General features: G+C 35.5%; 2 protein-coding genes across 2 annotated transcripts; both read left to right on the top strand.

Moving 5' to 3' along the window:
* Positions 1–249: 249 nt before the first annotated feature.
* Positions 250–17,374, top strand: LOC125238967. Its single transcript, XM_048146468.1, has 2 exons — positions 250–799; positions 16,478–17,374. Exons 1-2 carry the CDS (start codon positions 305–307, stop codon positions 17,372–17,374), a joined length of 1,392 nt encoding a protein of 463 aa, XP_048002425.1. The 5' UTR covers positions 250–304.
* A 456-nt stretch (positions 17,375–17,830) lies between these two features.
* LOC125238966 lies at positions 17,831–19,624 on the top strand. Its single transcript, XM_048146467.1, has one exon. It carries the CDS (start codon positions 17,831–17,833, stop codon positions 19,622–19,624), a length of 1,794 nt encoding a protein of 597 aa, XP_048002424.1.
* Positions 19,625–23,314: the final 3,690 nt, after the last annotated feature.

Here is a 23,314-nt window from a genome sequence, read left to right as displayed (position 1 = left end):
GTGCTGTTCCGGATGAAGGGGGGCCAAATGCTCCCCCCAAAGAAACGGTCCAGCAAACCCAGCCCCCCGCTGAACCTACTCCAGGCCCCAGTACTGCGGTACCTGGCAGTCGACCGCAAATCCCCCAGGGCTCTCGTGGCCTGGGTGGTGGGCGTTCGGCAGCCAGAGGGACGGGAGGCAGGACGAGAGGCTCGTTACCCGGTCGTGGCAGGCCCCAGAACTCGGTGGCAAGAGGGTCCCTAAGGGAACTCCGATCCAACGAGGCAGGGGAATGCCCAATCGGGTACGAAAGAACAACGCCTAAATGGGGGGCCCGCCGGGGCCCAACACGTGCGCACCTGCGAGGGTCCTGCAAGCAAACATACACCATGCGGCAGCCGCCACGGCCATTGTCGAGAGCCAGCTTGCAGGACACGTCGACCTCGCACTACTACAAGAACCCTGGGTGCGGAACTCAGACATACTAGGACTAAAATCGGTTGGTAAAGTTTTGTACAATACTAATGGAATAAAGCCTAGGGCATGCATTGTTTTTAGCAAGAACATTGACTTTCTACCTGTTCCAGAGTTATGCACAGACGACCTGGTAGCAGCGTATGTAAATCTCAAGGGATGGAGTGGGCGGAGGGTCATACTCTGCTCGGCATACCTCCCTGGTGAAAAGCAAGACCCCTCTGCGGATCTAAATGCAGTGGCGGAATACGCCCGCAGACACAACGCAGAACTGCTGGTGGGATGCGATGCAAATGCTCACCACACCAACTGGGGGAGCACGGACATTAATGATAGAGGTGAGTTATTACACGAGTAGTAGGATACCCCCGTTACCAGCCCGGGTCTGGGGCCTGCTCCCAGGACCCCACCACCGCCCATCCATGGTCTTGCTAAACCTAAAAAAAAAAAAAAAAAAAAAAAAAAAAAAAAAAAAAAAAAAAAAAAACTAATAGCCCCCCATTTAGATTCATTGCGCTGGGTCTCGACGCTCTCAGAAGCCTCCTTCTAGTATTTACAGAATACGTTCTTTACACAATACACCTTGTGCACGACGGTCACAAAAGGATTACCGACCCTTTCTATTGTTCGATCTGGACTCGGCGCTAGACCATTGTTACCCTACCCAGCTACCTGGCAGTGTCATGCACACCTTTTCCTTGTGTCTCATACTGATAGGTATTTTATAATTAATTTTTAGTATAACTTTGTGATCATATGGATTGCGATTCTAACCTAACCTAACCTAATTAAAATACCTAACTTTTCCATTCGTAACCTAACCAAATTTAATTAAAACCTACTCTTAGTTAACCTAAGTAGTCTAGACTTACCTTTATGAAACCTAACTGAGTTTCACCTACTTTTATTTTTATTTCTATAAATGTAGGTATTTATGAAATGTATTATAATTACGTTTTAACTTAAGAACTTCTGAGTTACATTTAAGTTTATCCAAATACCTAAACTTAACGATCCTATCTAGCGTATCTTTCTTTTTCTCGAATATTTATGATATCTTATACCTATTTCTATCATACATCTCTTTGTTGTATTACCAAATTTGTACATATGATTAATAAGTCAATTTTTGATTACGTCTTAATAAAAGTTAATTTCCCATCTTATCAAACTTTTTTTTTTACATATATTTCAATGTTTTGTATCTGAATAAACCTCGGTAATTTTGTGAAGTTGCGTTTTTGCTTAATTGCTTTATTTATTGTACCTTCTTTGAATAATTTACTTACCTATGTCTATTATTATTTTTTATGACTTGTGTATTGTTTAAGAGAATGCATACTTTCAATAAACTTGTTAAGACGTGAGAAACTGAGAACCGGTTAAAACATGTTTAAGGCTAATTCTATGTGAATAAAAATGTCTTTTGTGCATTTTTAAAGATAATATATATTTATTGTTTCCGTTTATTTGAATAATTCGGGTTTTAGGTAAAGAGATCCTTCGACGAACATGTCAAGGCATGATACTTTGTATTCATATTTAACAAAGCATTAACTGGTGTAAACATGTTTTAGACTAACGCACCGGTAATTCTTGTGACTTGAATTTTTTATTGTAACAACTTAGTTGCTTTATTATAGATGTTTATTGTATTGTAAAATGACAAAAAGTTTATTGTTTGCGTTCAGGTATAAGATGAACTGGTTGAAACAAGATTTATGGTACGTTCCCCTGCTCTCTACCATATTACGAGTATAAAAGCCAAAGAGAGTCGAGGCTGAATAAGTATTCCTGTAGAGGCAGCCTTCTGTACCAGAGCTCCTTGTATCTAGTGTGGTATATAGAGAAGTGGAGTGTGCGTTTAAAAGTGAAGTGTTTATAGACAGATCCAACAATGGACGTGAGTATGTTTTTCTTTTTAAATAACTGTAACCCATATTGCCTTTTTATAATATTGTTTCGTCTAGTGTTCTTTGTATTTAATTAATAGAATTGTTAATAGTGTTTAAAATATTGTCTTTCATTGTTTCAGTTCTCTGAAAATACTTTCAAGAACTATTACTACCCGGAAAATCAGGGTGATTCAACCGATGAGGAAGGTACAGCTGGTTTCAAAGTTAAGCAAGCCCTCGCAAAGAAACGTCCTGGAAATAATATTGACAGCTTCTTTGAACGACCTAAAAAGCAGTGTAAAACCTTGAAACGGTCTTCGAATGTAAGCAAAAGTTCGCCAGAAGGCGTGGCTAATTTATCATCTGGACAAGATGATGGGGCGTATTCATCTCACTTAATTAAAATAGAGATATATGATATGCAAACAATCAAAAACATCCCACCCACGGAACACTGGAAGCACGCGGACGTCAGACTGAAGTATTTTGCGTTGGAAGACGACTTGGAATTACAAAATACGCGAAATATTGTATATAATATTACAAAACAATTAGCTTCTAAGGACACATGTGTAAAATATTTTATAGATAATAAGAAACAGTGATAAATATAATTTTTAACGATAGCAGTAGGATAGTGTTAAAGTGTTTCACATTTCTTATCTTTCCTTTTTATGATTTAAGTAAATTTCCTTGTAAGATATTCTTTTGCATTGTTTCACATTAAAAATGACGAAAAGTGTTAAGTCGGTCCACTACATTTGTTAATATGTAATAACCCTCTTTGTTTTATAAAATGTATACTCTTTATTGAATTACTTAACGCAGAAACTCAATGTGGGGAGGCGGCCTCGTTTGACAATGGATTCTCTGAACTGTGATGTTTATGATGCGGAACTTATAAGACTCTGTGAAGTAATCGAACTAGATGAAGAGTTATATGAAGCCGCCCGACTTGTGAGCCAATGTCACGGAGAGACGTAAGTTATTTTCACTTAAAATATTCATGTTCCTGCATGTTCAAACCATTTAACGAATACCTGCTTCATGTTGAGTTTTAACTTGTTATGACTGGATCTTGTTTCTACTTGTAGCGATTATTCCATTACCTGCTGAACAATAGGATAGTTTTTTAACGAGGCGATACTTGATCTTATTGTTACGTTGATGGTAAGGTGGGAGAGCCCACATATATAAACGGGGTATCTGAGATTGTTATCATTCAGTGTTTTACCACCGTGCTTCAATAATTGTAATACTTATTTGTGACGTTCATTTCCAAAATGGTTTTTACTTACTATCATATTGGTCCCACTTTACCTCGTGACAAGATTGCACAATTAAGTAAAGAATTTATTTTAAAATGTTTCCATAACAGTATAAGGCTCTGGTACACAGAAAATAAGTTACCTTCTACATTAGTGGAAGATTTTGATATTAAACCATACTTTACACCATGTAGTGGTCATTATATCAACGATTCCAAGAAGAAAACTGTATCTGAAGATGTAATTGACGGTGTTTTAATGATGCAAGCCTATTGTCAGCAGTGTCGAAAAGATTTGAGTTAGTATAAATGAAGTAACATTTAAATATTTTTAATTATATCTCGCATCAGAGTATTTATAAATGTATATGTTTTCGTTGTTTTAGATCTTCTCAAATAGGAGGTGGATTGAAAAGGTCGGCTACAGTTTTAGAGACAGAAGAAGAAGAAGTATCTGTTAAGAAAAGTCGCCTAGCTGTTGAGCCTACATCATCAACGTCATCTAAACCAACCCCTTCTGTCATTGTAAGTACAAATAATAATGCTGAAATTGAATGTTCTGTATGTAAAAAGTTAGTGTCTAAAAGATATTTTAAAAATCATTTAAACAGTAATCTTCATAAAAATAATGTTATAAGATCTGACTTAGAATGGATTGATGTTCAATTAATTGAGAATGCGTTTAAGAATAGGGTGGCCACTTATAGAATACTACTTAATGAAAAAGTTTACCAACCTTTTACACCTGAAACTATTTTACAAAAGAATAGAGATAAAATCTTTGCATTATTGGATCGTTCCCTTGGTAATCATTTTGCATTGAAAGTTAACTTTATTCTAAATGCCGATTTTACACAAGAGAGCAAACAAATCAATAATACTTTTGATTTCCAACTATGTAACAATATTATTGATACTAGTAGCGACAAGGATGAAATTTTCGAGTCCGTGGTTAAGGATATATTAACAAAATTATCTAACTTTGAAAGAAAAGACAGTGGGTGGGGTTTAGTAAAATTTAACTATCTAGATGTTAATGTTAACAAATTTAATCCGTTGCGCGGTTCTTCTTATATTGAGTTACCACGAGATATTCAAAATAAAAAAGCAGTTATTAATGTAAAAAATAGTGATCAAGAATGTTTTAGATGGGCAGTATTGTCAGGATTATACCCCCCAACAAACCATCGTTCAAACTGTACTAAATCGTATATTGTTCATAAAAATAAATTGAATTTTAGAGATTTAACTTTTCCAATAAAATTGGGGGATATTCCAAAATTTGAAAATTATAATAATATGAGCATAAACGTTTTTGGAATTGAATACAATTCTCAAAATAAAAAACATGATATAGTAGGGCCATTGCATTTAACAAAGTGTAGAAAAGATATCCATTTGAACTTATTGTATATATCCAAAAATAGTAACGGACATTATTGCTTTATCAAAAACTTATCTAGATTAGTATCTAAGCAATTATCAAATACACAGCATGCTGTTCATATTTGCGATGGATGCTTATCCAACTTCACAACTCATGAAAATTTAATGAAACATCAAAGAAACGATTGTTTCCATGTTTGCACACATTTACCTTCAGAACAAGATAAAAAGAAAAACTGGTTCAATGAAAACGTTCCCACCAATGAAGTTACCTTCGATAATTACGAACGTAAATTAAGGGTGCCTTTTGTTGTTTATGCTGATTTTGAAGCCTTTTTAAACCCAATAGCAACACAGTCAAATAACCCTACAACATCTTCTACTACAAATATTCAAAAACATGAGGTATATAGTTTTGGATATTATATTAAGTGTTCTTATAATGATAAATTGTCTGTGTATAGAACATACAAAGGTAAAGATTGCACCCAGGTATTTATGAAGTACATAGAAAAAGATTTAAAAAGCATTTGTAAGAGGAATACTTTCGGAAAAACTCCATTGCCTTTATCCACTGAAAATAATAAACATATTGCTCAGAGTAGGACATGTTACATTTGTGATAGAAATTTAAATAGTGATTCTATCATTTCCTACAATTTCCATACTGGTCTTTACGAAGGCGTAGCACATACATTTTGTTCTGAAAAATACAAAGCACCTCAATTTATACCTGTATTTTTTCATAATTTGAGTAACTATGATAGTCATTTCATAGTACATGGACTTGGTTTGGTGGAAGGGGACATTGAATTGATTCCACATAACAAAGAAAAATACATTTCATTTTCTAAGAAGTTACAAATAAATAATCGCACAATCAAATTGAGGTTTGTAGATTCACTTAAATTTATGCCCAGCAGTCTTGATAAACTAGCAAAAAACTTGTTTTCTAAACAATTTCATGAATTAAAATTGAATTTCACTTGTGAGGACGATTTTAAACGCTTATTACGAAAGGGTGTGTATCCGTATGAATACATGACATCATACGATTCTTTAAAGTTAACTGATCTTCCCTCTAAAGACAATTTTTTTAGTTCTTTGACTGATAGTCACATCTCAGAAGATGATTATAATCATGCAAAAGATGTTTGGTCCCACTTTCGTTGCAAAAATATGGGCGATTATTCCGATTTATACCTAAAAACAGATGTTTTGTTACTGGCTGACGTATTTGAAAATTTTAGAAACCTTTGTCTTAAGACCTATGGTTTAGATCCCGCTCATTATTATACTGCTCCAGGATTAAGTTGGGATGCAATGTTATTTACTACAAAAATAAAATTAGAACTCCTAACTGATATAGATAAAATATCATTCATTGCAAAAATATTCGAGGTGGCATATCGCAATGTAGTAACAGATATGCGAAAGCTAATAATAAATTTATGGATGATTTTGATTCAAACATACCATCGTCCTATCTTATGTATTTTGATGCAAACAACCTTTACGGATGGGCTATGTCTCAATGTCTCCCTACAGGTAAATTTGAATGGGTTCATGTAGATACAGACTTCAATATAACCGATGACGCTGATCATGGTTTCATATTAGAAGTTGACCTCGAATACCCTAACGAAATTCATGACTCACATTCAGATTTACCATTCTGTCCTGAAAACGTTTGTTTGGGTAATTGTAAAGAAAAAAACTGATTCCTAATTTAAATAGAAAAACTAATTATGTAATTCATTATCGAAATCTAAAACAGTGTTTGAAGAATGGTTTGGTATTAAGTAAAATACATCGCATTCTTAAATTTCAGCAGTCTATGTGGTTAAAAAGTTACATAGATTTAAATACCCACATGAGATCGCTGGCATCATCTGATTTTGAAAAAGATTTTTTTAAACTAATGAACAATTCAGTGTTCGGTAAGACTATGGAAAATGTTGCAAAACGTGTAAACGTCAAATTATTAAATCACTGGGAAAATCGAGGGAAATCGCAAGGGGTTCAGTCTTTGATAGCTAGACCTGAGTTCCACAGTCTATCCATATTCTCAGAGAATTTAGTAGCTGTTCAATTGAAAAAAACTAAAGTCTTTTATAATAAACCGATTTATTTGGGGTTTTGTGTATTAGATATATCAAAAACTTTAATGTATGACTTTCACTACAACTACATGAAAATCAAATATCCTAACAAACTCAAACTTCTTTATACAGATACAGATAGTTTAATTTATCAAATTTTCACTAAAAATTTTTATGCAGATATAAGACAAGATCTTAATTTCTATTTTGATACATCTGACTATCCTCCTATCAATAAATATAATTTCCCACTTATAAATAAAAAGCGATTAGGATTTTTCAAAGATGAAAATAATGGTAGAATTTTAAAAGAGTTCGTTGGTCTAAAATCTAAAATGTATGCCTTAGATGTTGAAAAGTATGATGAGAATGATGACAAAAAAGGTAAATATGGTGTTTTATCAAAAGCTAAAGGAGTCAATGTATGTGTTACAAAGAAATTTACTCTAAATAATTTCAAAACATGTTTATTTAATAAAAATGTGCAACGTGCTCAAATGCTAAGATTTAAATCTATAAAACATGTAATATTCACTCAAAAAATTAATAAAATATCATTATCTCATGATGATACAAAACGTTACTTATTAGAAAACACTTGTGACACCCTTGCGTGGGGACATTGTAAAATAAAAAAATAATTTAAATTTTGTCATGTAAATGACAGAACATTCAAATTCGAATTATTGTTTGTAATATATATTTTTTATGTAAATTTGAATAGTTAACTTAAATTTAATTGTAAATTATATTTTAATTAATTGTCTAATTTAACATTTATTCGTGTTTTGGCATAAGAATATTGTAAACATAGATTTATTGTTTTTTATGTTTAAATTTAAATTGGTGGTTGGGTATATAAAATGTAACAATAGATTATAAAGAAAAGTGTTAATATCAAAATAAATATACATATTTTTTATCAGGTTTTTTTTTTTTTTTTTACTCTACTTTAGTTTAAATAGTAATATGTTTATTGAATAGCACCATTTAATGTCTATCCGCATTCATATCAACACTGTTAAACATATTACAGCATTCAAAGATGATTCATTTTTATCATCCTTTCACTACCATTGTCGCAGGTCCCAGTGGGTGTGGCAAAACTCAATTTGTTACAAATTTTTTGAATAATACTAAAGAGATATGTAACATAGAATTTGATGAAATTATTTGGTGTTATGATGAAATGCAACCTCTTTATAATCTAGAAAATGTAAATTATAGTCAAGGAATACCAGATTTTTCAATTTTCGATGGGAAAAAACCTAAACTTCTAATAATAGATGATTTAATGAGAGAATCAGATGGACGAGTTGTTGATATTTTTACTAAAGGAAGTCATCATAGAAATTTAAGTGTTTTTTATATAACACAAAACATATTTCATCAAGGAAGAGGTCAACGTGATATTTCACTGAACACAAGCTACATTGTATTTTTTAAGAACCCTAGAGATAAAACTCAAATACGATACCTGTCACGACAAGTTTGTCCTGAAAACTCAAAATTCGTGGATGAAGCCTACAAAGATGCTACAAAGGATGCTCATGGTTACCTTATGATTGATCTGAAACAAAATACAAATGACATATGTCGTTTTAAAACAAAAATATTTCCATTTGATGGACATTGCACAGTGTATGTACCCAAAAAAGGATTTAAATATGATAAAAATCAACAAATTTTAGTCAGTTCTACATGATGCATGCAAGAGTAAACACATATAAACATTTATTAGAAGCATTGCACTTGCTTAAACCCAAATATCGTACTGCATTACTTAAATCTTGTGATGATGAAGAGATCAACATTATATGCGAGTGCATTTATAATGTTCTGAATGGGAAAATTCCTTTAGAAAAAAAGGAAAAAACAAAGTTAAAAAAGTACAAAGACATATTAAGGAAATTAGTTTCAAAAGGTAAACATAAATTAAGAAAAACGGTTATAATTCAAAAGGAGGTGCCTTTTTACCTATTATTTTAGGAGCAGTTCTAAGTGCCTTAGTTAACTCTTTATCATAAATAAACAAAATGGAAAACACGAAAAAAATGTTATTAGTTGAATCGGACTTTATTGAAAAGTTGAAACGCAATGAGAACCCTCCTGAAAATTCCTCATCTCGGCTAGATGAAGAAATGCAAAAAATTCTCAAAAGTAAAATGAACGATCGTGAAAAATGGATGCTTTATTCTCAAGCATTGCAGCGGTTTCTACATTTTATTGAAACAGATCGAAAACCGTTTAAGATACCTATAGTAATGGAGGGGTTCGATCAATTCAACAAAGAAAGTAATGATATCATAAATTCAAAGATACCCAAAAAGGAGGAGACAGAATATAAGGAATCAGCGAAAGGTGATGTAACTGAGATAGCTGCACCATCTTTGTTTAACACGACACCTGGTGAAATAAATCAAGAATCAATGCCGATCAGTCCATCAAAAATAATAGAGATATTACCTAAATCTTATGAAAAAAAAGCTAGAACGCTATTAGATTACATTGTTTTAAGTAAACCTAAAATTTGGTGGAAGCAGACTGGTGAAGTTGTTATAAACAACCAGACTATTCAAAATAGCAATATTACCGATTTGGTGAGCGACACGGTTAGATGTCTTAAACGTCCTAAACCAATTGGGTGGGAAGTGTTTGCTTTACTTTTAAAAGATATCAAAGTTCCTAAGTCATGCATTGGTAATCCTACAAATTTAGCATTTATTAATGACACTCCTTTGATTGAGCCCTTTACCCCCTCTACTTCTATAAGAACACGAGCCTCGTTAGATAAAGAAAACAACACATCTACTCCTCTTACTACACCAGTACAAAAATCATCTGCAAAAACTATAAATTGGGAAAGATGGACTCCTTATTAGATATTAACAGAATCTACTATGATATCTCTCATCCCGCTGGTTATAGCAGTTTAAATAATTTAACAAAGGAAATGAAAGGTCAAATGAATAAAGAAGATGTAAAAAAATGGTTACAATCTCAAGACACGTATACACTACATAAACCTGTTCACAGGCGGTTTACTAGAAATAGATACATTCTATCTAACTTTAATGAACTTTGGCAAGCTGATTTGAGTGACATGAGTACATATAGTCAATTTAATGATGGTTACAAATATATTCTTTGTGTTATCGATGTATTCAGTAAATATGCTTTTGCAAGAGCCATGAAGAAGAAGGATTCAGCAACAGTTAAACATTGTTTTGAAAGCATATTTACTGAAGCCAACTCAGTTCCTCGTCATATCCAATCTGATAAAGGTACGGAATTCGTTTCAAAGGTGGTAAGAGATTATTTCAAAAGTAAAAATATTAATTATTATACCACTAATAACCCTGATATTAAAGCAAGTATAGTAGAAAGGTTCCAGAGAACTCTTAAAACGAAAATGTGGCGTTACTTCACTCATAAGAATACATATAATTACATAAATGTTCTACAAGATCTTCTTTATTCTTACAACCACAGCTATCATTCAAGCATAAAAATGTGTCCAGTTGATGTTAACTCTAATAATATTATGACTGTTTGGTGTAATTTATATGATCGCAATACAGATAGACAAATCTCACTAGAAACTGCAAAACTAAACGTAGGAGATCATGTTAGAATCACTAAATACAAACATATATTTCAAAAAGGTTACGAAAGTAATTGGAGTGATGAAATATTTATAATTAATTCAATTATTAAAAGATCTCCTCGGATTGTTTATACACTAAGGGATTTGGAAGGCGAACGCATAATTGGGACGTTCTATTCAAAAGAATTACAAAAAGTAACTTACCTCCCCTCCAACGAGTATAAAATTGATAAAATATTACGTTCACGTCGAGTTGCTGGCAGAAAGGAAATACTAGTGAAGTGGCAAGGTTATCCTAATAAATTTAATTCTTGGATACCTGAATCAAGCTTAAAGAAAATATGAGTGATAATAGCTTTTATTTAACTTTGTTAAGTAATAGTTCATCCGATTATTACACAGATAATACGACTGCACATTTTTTAACAAAATTACCAAAGACCATTAAATTGGATGGAGAATGGGTAGTTGGTTTGGTGGAATTTCAATACCCTTGTTCTATGTATAATGTACAAGAGCATGAAAACATAATTTATATAAAGAAAAAGTGTTTTCGCCTGCTGACAAGACTTCAAAAATTGTGGATATAAAAACTCATATACCAGCCACTACTTACGATAATATAGATCACTTTCTTCAAGCGTTTAATGAAAACCCTCAGTTAAAAAATAATGTAAAATTTCGTTATGATGAACTAACAAAAATGATAGGAGTAACAACATCAAATAAAGATATCACTTCTATCATAACAACCCCAATACTAAGTCTTCAAATGGGTTTTAAACCAAGAACAAATTTGAAACAAATCACATTGGGAAAAAACCCAGCAAATTTATATTTAGGTTTACCATCTCAAATATTTGTTTATACAGATATCATTCATCCACAAGTAGTTGGAGATGTTATAACATCGTTACTTAGAATAATACCTTTAGATCCAACTAAGTTCATTTATGGAGCTTATAAAACACATATTTTCTCACCTGCTCACTATGTACCAGTTTTACGAAGAGAGTTTGATACAATTGAAATAGATATAAGAACAACAACCGGTGTTAGAGTACCATTTCAATTTGGGTCTTCTTGCGTGAAACTACACTTTCAACGTGTAAAATGATGTATAACAGATCATCAACCTCTTGTCCTTACGAACATTATTATTCACACCAAGCCGGCTCTGGTGTAGGAATTGTCTATAAGGGAGTTCCATATCAAAGAGGACATGGTATAGGCAGTTTTTTGGGAGGCCTATTTAGATCCGTACTCCCTTTATTATCTAGTGGTTTAAGAACCATTGGAAAAGAAACTTTAGGAGCAGGAGTTGGACTCTTATCTGATATGGTAAATGCTCGCCCTATAGACAGTTCCATACGATCACGATTCAAGGAAGCAAGTGCAAACCTGAAAAGAAAGGCCGATGAAAAAATTGATTCCCTTATGTCAGGATCTGGGTATAAAATGTCCAATAAAAGAAGGGAACCGCTCATTGCTCTAAAAGCATCGCGACGAAGAGGAAGTAAAAAAAAAAAAGATATAAATAACGATATATTTTCAAACTAAATAATGTCATTTTTACATAATCATTCATGTGAGTGTGCGAAATCTGAATTAGATATATTTGCCCTTCCATCAACTCAAACAAGCATTGAAAGCGGACAGTGGATTCATTATAAACCAATTTCATCTTTAAGCGATGACGGTCCAATCGAATTTCAAGTACCTGGATCAGGTGATGACTACATAGATCTATCACACACAATGATACACATTACTGCTAAAGTGTTGAACCAAGATGGTACTAAATTAAAAGCAGATGCTGCAGTTGGACCCACCAATAACTGGTTACATTCTCTTTTTAATCAACTTGATGTATATTTAAATCAAAAACTCATATCACCACCAAACAATACATATGCCTACCGTGCTTATATGGAAAATCTTCTCAACTACGGACCAGCAGCCAAAACAACTCATCTTACTTGTGGATTGTGGTATGAAGATACGCCGGGCTATATGGATACTGTTGACGTTAACAACAAAGGGTTTAACAAAAGGCTGGAATTTATCAAGGAGAGTAAGGAAGTAGAAATGATTGGTCATTTACATGGTGATATATTTAATCAAGAGAAATTCTTAATAAATGGTGTAGAACTACGTATTAAGTTAGTTCGCTCAAAAGAATCATTCAATCTTATTTGCCACCAAGATAAAAAATTCAAAGTACAAATAATGGATGCCAGCCTCATTGTAAGGAGAACGAGAATCAATCCTAGTGTTTTGTTAGCCCATCAAAAAGTATTAGCCACAACAACTGCGAAGTACCCCATTACGAGGGCAGAAGTTAAGGTTCTCACAATACCGACGGGGGTTCAGGGTAAAACATTAGATAATATATTTCTCGGACAAATTCCTAAAAGATGTATTATTGGATTTGTATCAAATTCAGGTTTTAATGGTAATTTAGCATTAAATCCGTTTAATTTTCAACATTATAATATGAATTCATTTAGTTTGTTCGTAGATGGTCATGAAGTTCCTTCTAAAACATTACAACCTTCATTTAGTTCTGGTACAATATATCACACTCTATTTTCTGGAACTGGTATTCATTTCCATAACGAGGGTAATGGAATAAGCAGAACAGATTTTGGTCAAGGTTATTGTTTATTGTGTTTTGATTTAACTCCTGATTTATCTGCTAATTCAACTTCACACTGGAATCTTGTTAGACATGGTAGCGTTCGGATAGAAGTACGTTTTGATTCCGCTCTAACTAGTACCATTAACTGTATTGTGTATGCAGAATTTGATAATATAATTGAAATAAATAAAAATCGTGATGTATCTGTAGATTACAATAGTTAAGAAACATATAAATACCCCGTTCTCTTTAATTTATTTTATTTGGAATTCATCATTGTTTGCATGATCATCAATAATTTGTATATGTTACTTAACTATGGATACTAAAGAAATTCAATTTTGTATGAGGAAACTAAACCCATTGTTTAATTCAAATGTTTTTGCTGCCAACAAAATACCTATTCGGGTTAATCTACCTACCTTTATTGTCAGTAATTTGGACCCTGATTCAAAACCGGGTTCCCATTGGGTTGCTATACACATTGATGTAAATGGTGTAGGTGAATATTTTGACTCCTTTGGCAGGAAACCTTCCGGTTATCATAAGTCATTTCTAGATAGAAATACGAGACGGTGGTTTTACAATAATAAATCACTTCAAAACCATTTCACTTCTGTTTGTGGTGAATATTGTTTAGTTTATTTGTATTTTAAGTTTCATGGAAAATCTATGAAACATATGCTTAACTTGTTTTCTGATAATTCTTTATGTAATGATCTAGTATTACGAAATATGTTTAAGACCTTTTTTGTGAAATAAATAAAAATACGTGTACTGGTAATAATGATTTTTATTTTTAATTCTCACATAGTTACCTTTATAAAACTACAGACATTTGACACCATTTTATTTCTTATTTATTTTGTTTGGAATGTGAAACAATGCAAAAGAATATCTTACAAGGAAATTTACTTAAATCATAAAAAGGAAAGATAAGAAATGTGAAACACTTTAACACTATCCTACTGCTATCGTTAAAAATTATATTTATCACTGTTTCTTATTATCTATAAAATATTTTACACATGTGTCCTTAGAAGCTAATTGTTTTGTAATATTATATACAATATTTCGCGTATTTTGTAATTCCAAGTCGTCTTCCAACGCAAAATACTTCAGTCTGACGTCCGCGTGCTTCCAGTGTTCCGTGGGTGGGATGTTTTTGATTGTTTGCATATCATATATCTCTATTTTAATTAAGTGAGATGAATACGCCCCATCATCTTGTCCAGATGATAAATTAGCCACGCCTTCTGGCGAACTTTTGCTTACATTCGAAGACCGTTTCAAGGTTTTACACTGCTTTTTAGGTCGTTCAAAGAAGCTGTCAATATTATTTCCAGGACGTTTCTTTGCGAGGGCTTGCTTAACTTTGAAACCAGCTGTACCTTCCTCATCGGTTGAATCACCCTGATTTTCCGGGTAGTAATAGTTCTTGAAAGTATTTTCAGAGAACTGAAACAATGAAAGACAATATTTTAAACACTATTAACAATTCTATTAATTAAATACAAAGAACACTAGACGAAACAATATTATAAAAAGGCAATATGGGTTACAGTAATTTAAAAAGAAAAACATACTCACGTCCATTGTTGGATCTGTCTATAAACACTTCACTTTTAAACGCACACTCCACTTCTCTATATACCACACTAGATACAAGGAGCTCTGGTACAGAAGGCTGCCTCTACAGGAATACTTATTCAGCCTCGACTCTCTTTGGCTTTTATACTCGTAATATGGTAGAGAGCAGGGGAACGTACCATAAATCTTGTTTCAACCAGTTCATCTTATACCTGAACGCAAACAATAAACTTTTTGTCATTTTACAATACAATAAACATCTATAATAAAGCAACTAAGTTGTTACAATAAAAAATTCAAGTCACAAGAATTACCGGTGCGTTAGTCTAAAACATGTTTACACCAGTTAATGCTTTGTTAAATATGAATACAAAGTATCATGCCTTGACATGTTCGTCGAAGGATCTCTTTACCTAAAACCCGAATTATTCAAATAAACGGAAACAATAAATATATATTATCTTTAAAAATGCACAAAAGACATTTTTATTCACATAGAATTAGCCTTAAACATGTTTTAACCGGTTCTCAGTTTCTCACGTCTTAACAAGTTTATTGAAAGTATGCATTCTCTTAAACAATACACAAGTCATAAAAAATAATAATAGACATAGGTAAGTAAATTATTCAAAGAAGGTACAATAAATAAAGCAATTAAGCAAAAACGCAACTTCACAAAATTACCGAGGTTTATTCAGATACAAAACATTGAAATATATGTAAAAAAAAAGTTTGATAAGATGGGAAATTAACTTTTATTAAGACGTAATCAAAAATTGACTTATTAATCATATGTACAAATTTGGTAATACAACAAAGAGATGTATGATAGAAATAGGTATAAGATATCATAAATATTCGAGAAAAAGAAAGATACGCTAGATAGGATCGTTAAGTTTAGGTATTTGGATAAACTTAAATGTAACTCAGAAGTTCTTAAGTTAAAACGTAATTATAATACATTTCATAAATACCTACATTTATAGAAATAAAAATAAAAGTAGGTGAAACTCAGTTAGGTTTCATAAAGGTAAGTCTAGACTACTTAGGTTAACTAAGAGTAGGTTTTAATTAAATTTGGTTAGGTTACGAATGGAAAAGTTAGGTATTTTAATTAGGTTAGGTTAGGTTAGAATCGCAATCCATATGATCACAAAGTTATACTAAAAATTAATTATAAAATACCTATCAGTATGAGACACAAGGAAAAGGTGTGCATGACACTGCCAGGTAGCTGGGTAGGGTAACAATGGTCTAGCGCCGAGTCCAGATCGAACAATAGAAAGGGTCGGTAATCCTTTTGTGACCGTCGTGCACAAGGTGTATTGTGTAAAGAACGTATTCTGTAAATACTAGAAGGAGGCTTCTGAGAGCGTCGAGACCCAGCGCAATGAATCTAAATGGGGGGCTATTAGTTTTTTTTTTTTTTTTTTTTTTTTTTTTTTTTTTTTAGGTTTAGCAAGACCATGGATGGGCGGTGGTGGGGTCCTGGGAGCAGGCCCCAGACCCGGGCTGGTAACGGGGGTATCCTACTACTTACACGACTTCCTTCTATGCTATAACTTCCAAATTCTAAACTTAGGGTGTGAACCAACCTTTGTCACTAGGGTCAGGAAGGAGGTTTTGGATCTGACTTTTGCATCCGTAAATCTAGCCAGGTACATTCAGAACTGGAGGGTAAGTGATGTGGAATCTCTGTCAGACCACAAACATATATGTTTCAACATATCTTTTTCTCTTAGCGTACAGACTTGCACCTTCAGAGATCCTCGGCGGACGGACTGGGAGGGCTACAACAACAGCCTGGAGCGAAACCTGGACTCAGTAATGAAGGTAATCAAAACGAAAGAGAGTTTGGAGCTTGCGGTAGAGGTAATCTCAAATGGCATTGTTAGGGCCTTTGAAGATAACTGTGCTCCCAAGTTCAAATCAACCAAACGTCATGTCCCTTGGTGGAATTCCAAGCTGAAGAAACTCAGGGGCAAGACGCGGAAGTTATTCAATAGGGCTAAAAGAACGAACGACTGGGAGACATATAGGAAAGCCCTAAATGAATACAGCAAAGAGATTAGGAAAGCCAAGAGAGCATCATGGAGGAGGTTCTGTGAGGAAATTGAAAATACACCTCAGGGAGCGAGACTTCATAGGCTACTCTCGAAGGCTAGGACTAGTCAGGTTGGCCTACTGAAAAGGCAGGATGGCTCCTACACTACAAATGAATTGGAGACGTTGGAGCTTTTAGTCGAAACTCACTTCCCAGGAGCAGCTTTGTCAAACAGTTCAAGGGTTAGCGAGAGCCTGCATAGGCCTCGTCCTGAAGACTGGAGGCAGGCTGCCACTGTTATAAGGCCGGGGATAGTGAGGTGGGCTATAAACTCTTTCAAAACATTCAAAACGAGCGGTCTGGACGGAGTAAGCCCTTTATTATTATAACGTGGTGCTGAAGTCTTGATTCCGCATCTGGTAAGAATCTTCAGAGCGAGCTACGCCTGGGGGTACTTACCGGAACAGTGGAACAAGGTTAAGGTATTATTTATACCAAAGGCGGGAAGGAAGGACTACGAAATTGCCAAGTCCTTCAGACCCATAAGCCTTTCCTCGTTCCTTCTAAAAACCTTAGAAAAGGTAGTTGATAAATACATCAGAGATACCTATCTTGTAAGGAAGCCTATCCACGACAGTCAACATGCATACCGGAGGGGAAGATCTACGGAGACGGCCCTTCTGGAGCTGGTGGATAGAGTGGAAAAGGCCTTAGAAGATAAGGAAATAGCTCTGTCGGCCTTTCTCGACATTGAGGGCGCTTTTGATAACACTCCAATTCGGACACTGGTGGAGGGGCTAAGAATCAAAGAAGTGGACTCCACCACGGTCCGCTGGGTGCAAAGCATGCTCTTAAATAGGAAAGTTAGGCTAGACCTGCTGGATACCACACTAGAAGTGGCCACTGTGAGAGGTTGCCCGCAGGGGGGTGTCCTATCCCCACTGCTCTGGACTCTTGCAGTGGACGGACTTCTGCGTAAGTTGGCGGATCTCCAAATCGACACTCAGGGGTACGCAGATGACCTTGTGGTGACGGTGAGGGGAAACTGCCAAAGTACTATATCGTACCTTATGCAGAGGGCTCTCAACACCATAAACGCCTGGTGTGGTGAAAATGAATTGTCCATCAATGCAAACAAGACAATTATAGTTCCATTCACGAACAAACAAAGGCTGGATAAATTAAAACCTTTGGTCATGAATGGTAAAACGATTCCGTTTTCTTCAGAAGTCAAGTATCTGGGGATAACACTGGACCAGAAACTGACCTGGAACCAGCACCTGAACGGAACTCTACTGAAGGCCAAATCGGCCCTGGCAATATGCTGCCGTCTCGCAGGCAACAGATGGGGTCTTAAACCCAAAATTGCCTTATGGTTGTACACTGCTATAGTGAGACCAATAGTGTCCTACGCCTCTGTAGCATGGTACAAGAAGACGCTGCAGAAAGTGGCAGTGGCGAAGCTCAGCAGACTGCAAAGAGCTGCTTGTAGCATCGTCACTGGAGCAATGTCATCCTCTCCAACAGCGGCACTAGAGGCCCTGCTGAACCTGTCGCCACTCCACCTCTATCTGGAACTAGAAGCAAGATCCAGCATACTGAGAATAGTGGCTACAAAGAGAGGAGGGTGGATATCACAAACACTGAGACTATTTACTGAATCAGTGCTTGATATCCCTGTACTGGGGATGCCGACAGACACCATGCACCCCCAGTTCTGCCCACAGAAACTTTACTCTGTGGAAATCCCGGAAAGGGAGGACTGGTCAAACAGTCAAATATTATGGAAAGAAGGAAGCCTAAGGTGGTACACTGACGGCTCCAAATCCGGATCTGAAGTAGGCTGCGGAGTATACGGCGAAACGCCTAGAAGGGCTAAAAGCCTAAATCTAGGACGGTATTGCTCTATATTCCAGGCAGAGGTATACGCCATCTTAGAATGCGCGTCAATCAACCTGCAATGCAACTACGTCAACCATACTATTTACATCCACTCGGATAGCCAGGCGGCACTCTTAGCCCTAACTTCGGACGTCATAACGTCCAAGCTGGTTGAGAACTGCAGGCAACTATTAAACAACCTTGGATCCAAAAACAAGGTTGTCTTAAGATGGGTCCCGGGGCACGCAGGCATCGAAGGCAACGAGAAAGCCGACGAGCTTGCACGTACGGGGGCAAAGGGTAAGCACCATGGCCCAGAGCCCTTCTGCGGTATCCCGAAAAGCCTTACGAAACTAACCCTAAAGACCTACTGTCAATACAAAACTATTCAGCTCTGGAGGAACACGCCAGGCATGAACCATTCCAAGGCTCTCATCAGAGCCTACAGCAAAAAGGCATCCTCAAATGCCTTGGCGCTGTCAAGGAACCAACTTCGCAACCTAGTGAGGGTGCTGACAGGGCATTGCCACCTGAACAAGCACATGCACACTATCGGGAAACGTGCAAACGGGCGGTGCAGATTCTGTCTAGAGTCTGATGAAACGCCCCTGCACATCCTGGCAGAGTGCCCCTCTCTAATGCGCACACGTAACATGATTCTGGGCAGCTACCAATTTCTCCCAGAAGATGTGAGGTTTCTCGATCTCAAAAAGATACTACAAGTCTTTGAATTTGTAGGACTTGATCGAGAGTTGTAGTAGGTGGCGATCACAATAGATCAGAAATGGTCGCAGTGATACATAAGGCGCCCTGAAGCCTTACAAAGCCCCTAACCTAGAAGAAGAAGAAGAAGAAGAACACACTAATTGAAAATAGAAAAGAACTTAATAAAAACTACGAAAAAGTAGCGATTAATGTAAATGATTATTGATGATTGTTTCTATATGTTATCAGTACCACTACTCGATACTAGGTGTCTACCTGTCAACAGTGTTTCGTCTGCCAAAAATTTAATATTAAAACAGTTTACAACTTATATTACAAGCAGAAGGAATTGAAAACAGAATACTGATTAATACTATTGTAATATTAGCTAAACATTGGTGAACATTAGACTCTTCGTTCGTCGCGACATCTATTGGCAAGTAGCAGTGCTGATAATTTACGCTATTTGACGCGTGATTGTCGCTAGATGTCACTACAAATAACCCACATCAAAGACATATGTAACTCCGTATAGACGGATGAAGTCGAAGTAAAATCTCAAAACCATAATGAAAAAGGTACGGTGGCCGAGATGGCGTTACACCTTTGGGGAACGCTCGGCTAGATGGCGCTAATAAAAATATTTGACATTTTAACACATATCAATCTAAGAATATGGTCCAAATTGTCAAAACTGAGGTTCAAAAGTTTTAAGCCTGTGTTGAGAGATGGCAGTCTATGCACTGTGATTACACATTTTACTTTGACAGTAACTCTCTATACTACTCAATCCTCTTTGCCCACTTTGAGTTACAACTCTTCCCTTACTTATTCCTCTTTGTTTATGATGGAAAGCCCCAAATATTTGAGCTACAACACGTCTAGCCTATCGCGAACAAGTCAACACAAAGGCCCTAATGCAAAAACTTCCCAATCGAGTTTGCCACTTCACTCGCTTCTCTGTGCGGTATAAATATTGTGAAGTGCTGCTTATATAAATATGATATTTTAAAAACTCTTCTACAAATATAAATATTATAGGATTTCTTAAAACTACGCGGTAGAAGAATCCAGTATGTTTGTCCCGTCTTTCACGGCAAAACGGAACGACGAAATGACGTGATTTTTTAACTGGAGATAGTTGAAGGGATGGAGAGTGACATAGACTACTTTTTATCTCTTTCTAATCCCCCACTTCCTTAAAATGGAAGGTGGAAGTTTGTATGGAGCACGTTGTATGAAGCCGCGGGTTGAACCTTAGGTTAGCTATAAGCCTGAAATGTTTGGGCGATGGCAAATATTGTACTTGGATAAGATATGGATTGGATCAGTCGGTGTAAAAAGTGACGTTTCTGGTGTAGGCAAGAACTGTCAAATGACAGTCAAGTCAGTATCAAAATAATCGTATTTAATAACCATTAGAGTCATACTGCAAAGCAAAGTGTGACAATATGTATACAGTGCGTAAACGTAATAAGGGCGATAAATGAAACCAGGCGTATAATTCAATATTGTTATCATTAATTAAGAGGTGTTTTTGATTTACTCTTAATTTTCACCCCATAATGAATTTTTGAAAAAAATCTCAGCAGCAATGTACTGTAAACGTGGTTGCGATGACAATCAATGACAACTGTCAACGAGCGTTTAACGGGAGTGTGTTTGCATTACGTTGCGGGCCGAATTAATTTGTATGGATATAAAAAATATTTCAATTTTAAGTAAAAGTTATCTAATTACATTTTATACGTCCTATACTCACCACCGTTAAGAGGTTCGCCCGTATTAGGTTTACACCCTGTATAAAAGTTCTCTAACCTTCAATATTGCCACTATGTGTAGATTTAAACTCATTTTTTGTTGACTTTGCACCTTTTAAAATCCCGTTGTAGTTCATATTTGAAATTTTTGTTCTTTTTGAAGGAACTCCAAACTTAAGAAGATATAACTTGGTTCATAGTTTGCTTAGACAGTCTACCTATACCGAAGTTGTTATACCGTTCTAACATTTCTTCCCCAGCCTGTACGAATCCCAAGCGACACATACAACTCGGCTACACGTCAAGTTACCTTATAAAAATCAAATCACACACGCCCCTTCGTCCATTCATTAACCAACAAAACCAGTTACCTTCCCCTGAATTATTAAACGCCATTTTGTGCACGGATAGCAATTTCATGATACATCCCGCCCTGGGACTGTTATGATGTTCCGAATAAAGTATGCATGTTCGTATTGACGTTGGGAGGTTGGGTTACAGCGCCATCTTGCGACGAGTAGCGGAGGCTGTGGTTTGAGGATTTGCGCTAGGTGGCGTTTTTGTTCATGTTTTGAAAATAAGTTTTGCCATGTAATATTATTTTAACGAATAAATGGGTAAATGATTACATAAGTACTTAAATTATGATGTGAGTTGTATCTTGGATTTTTTTAATACGAATGAATGAAATAATACAGAAGTTTACAATTAAAGTTTTGGTTTTTTCCGTACGACGCACGGTACGTAGCGTGCAAAACGTCAAATATTATTTATGACCTGTTGCCTGTTACATAAAAAAAAACTATTAAAAATTCACGTCTGTACGAAAGATCTGGGGGCCGATTTTTGAGTCTCACTGTCACTAAAATACCGGTTGAAAACGGTGAATTGCCTATTATTTTCAGTGACAATTTTCTGAATTCGAACGCCGTGAGACTCAAAAATCGCCCCCTGATCATAATATTTAGCTTTTCAGCCCCTATAGCACAACTTTCCTTGTCGCGCGCGACAAGGCAAGTTGTGCTAAAGGGTCAGGAAGAGTTTTATTGTTTGAAAAATGTCTTTTTCGTCTGAAATTTAAACAGTACCTAATTCTAATTCTATTCAAATGTTATTATTTTTGACTAAAAATCGTACCTCGATTTCTTAGCGCCACCTATTAAATACTATCATAACTACTCTGATGATGCCTACAATTTTTAAGACGCTTTTATTAGGTCGTCGTGTATGTAACTATGTATGTAATGGAATCTAAGGAAGCTAATTTAACCATCTTCCAGGAGTCGTAGCGTAATGAAAATTGGCAGCTATATGTAGTTCCGATGACAATACAATAATATGGTACTGTTGAGCTGATCTGATGATGGAGTCGGAAGATATGAACTGGAACTACATGATGGAACATCGTATCATAGCCGTTTTTGGGTTTCTTAGAAAAGTCTTGTAATGAACTTTGACTACAATTAGGTTTCAAGGTCTGATGATGGAGCCGGAAGATATGAACTGGAACTACATGATGGAACATCGTATCATAGCTGTTTTTGGGTTTCTTAGGAAAGTCTTGTAATGAACTTTGACTACAATTAGGTTTCAAGGTCTGATGATGGAGCCGGAAGATATGAGCTGGAACTACATGATGGAACATCGTATCATAGCTGTTTTTGGGCTTCTTAGAAAAGTCTTGTAATGAACTTTGACTACGATTAGGTTTCAAGGTCTGATGATGGAGCCGGAAGATATGAATTGGAACTACATGATGGAACATCGTATCATAGCTGTTTTTGGGCTTCTTAGAAAAGTCTTGTAATGAACTTTGACAACGATTAGGTTTCAAGGTCTGATGATGGAGCCGGAAGATATGAACTGGAACTACATGATGGAACATCGTATCGTAGCTGTTTTTGGGCTTCTTAGAAAAGTCTTGTAATGAACTATGACTACGATTAGGTTTCAAGGCCTGATGATGGTGCCGGAAGATAAAAA

The sequence above is a fragment of the Leguminivora glycinivorella genome, chromosome 24 (genome assembly GCF_023078275.1).
Source record: "Leguminivora glycinivorella isolate SPB_JAAS2020 chromosome 24, LegGlyc_1.1, whole genome shotgun sequence".
NCBI classification, from domain to species: Eukaryota; Metazoa; Arthropoda; class Insecta; order Lepidoptera; family Tortricidae; genus Leguminivora; species Leguminivora glycinivorella.
The sequence above is the reverse complement of the archived record's forward strand: the minus strand, read 5'-3'. Positions and strand labels throughout refer to the sequence as shown.

Bases quoted from the DNA above. Each gene is read 5' to 3' on its own strand.
- LOC125238967 (XM_048146468.1), top strand. From the start codon at position 305: ATGGGGGGCCCGCCGGGGCCCAACACGTGCGCACCTGCGAGGGTCCTG. The intron at 800-16,477 runs TTACACGAGTAG...GTATCCTACTAC, and splicing joins TTAATGATAGAGGTGAGTTA to TTACACGACTTCCTTCTATG.
- LOC125238966 (XM_048146467.1), top strand. From the start codon at position 17,831: ATGCTCTTAAATAGGAAAGTTAGGCTAGACCTGCTGGATACCACACTA.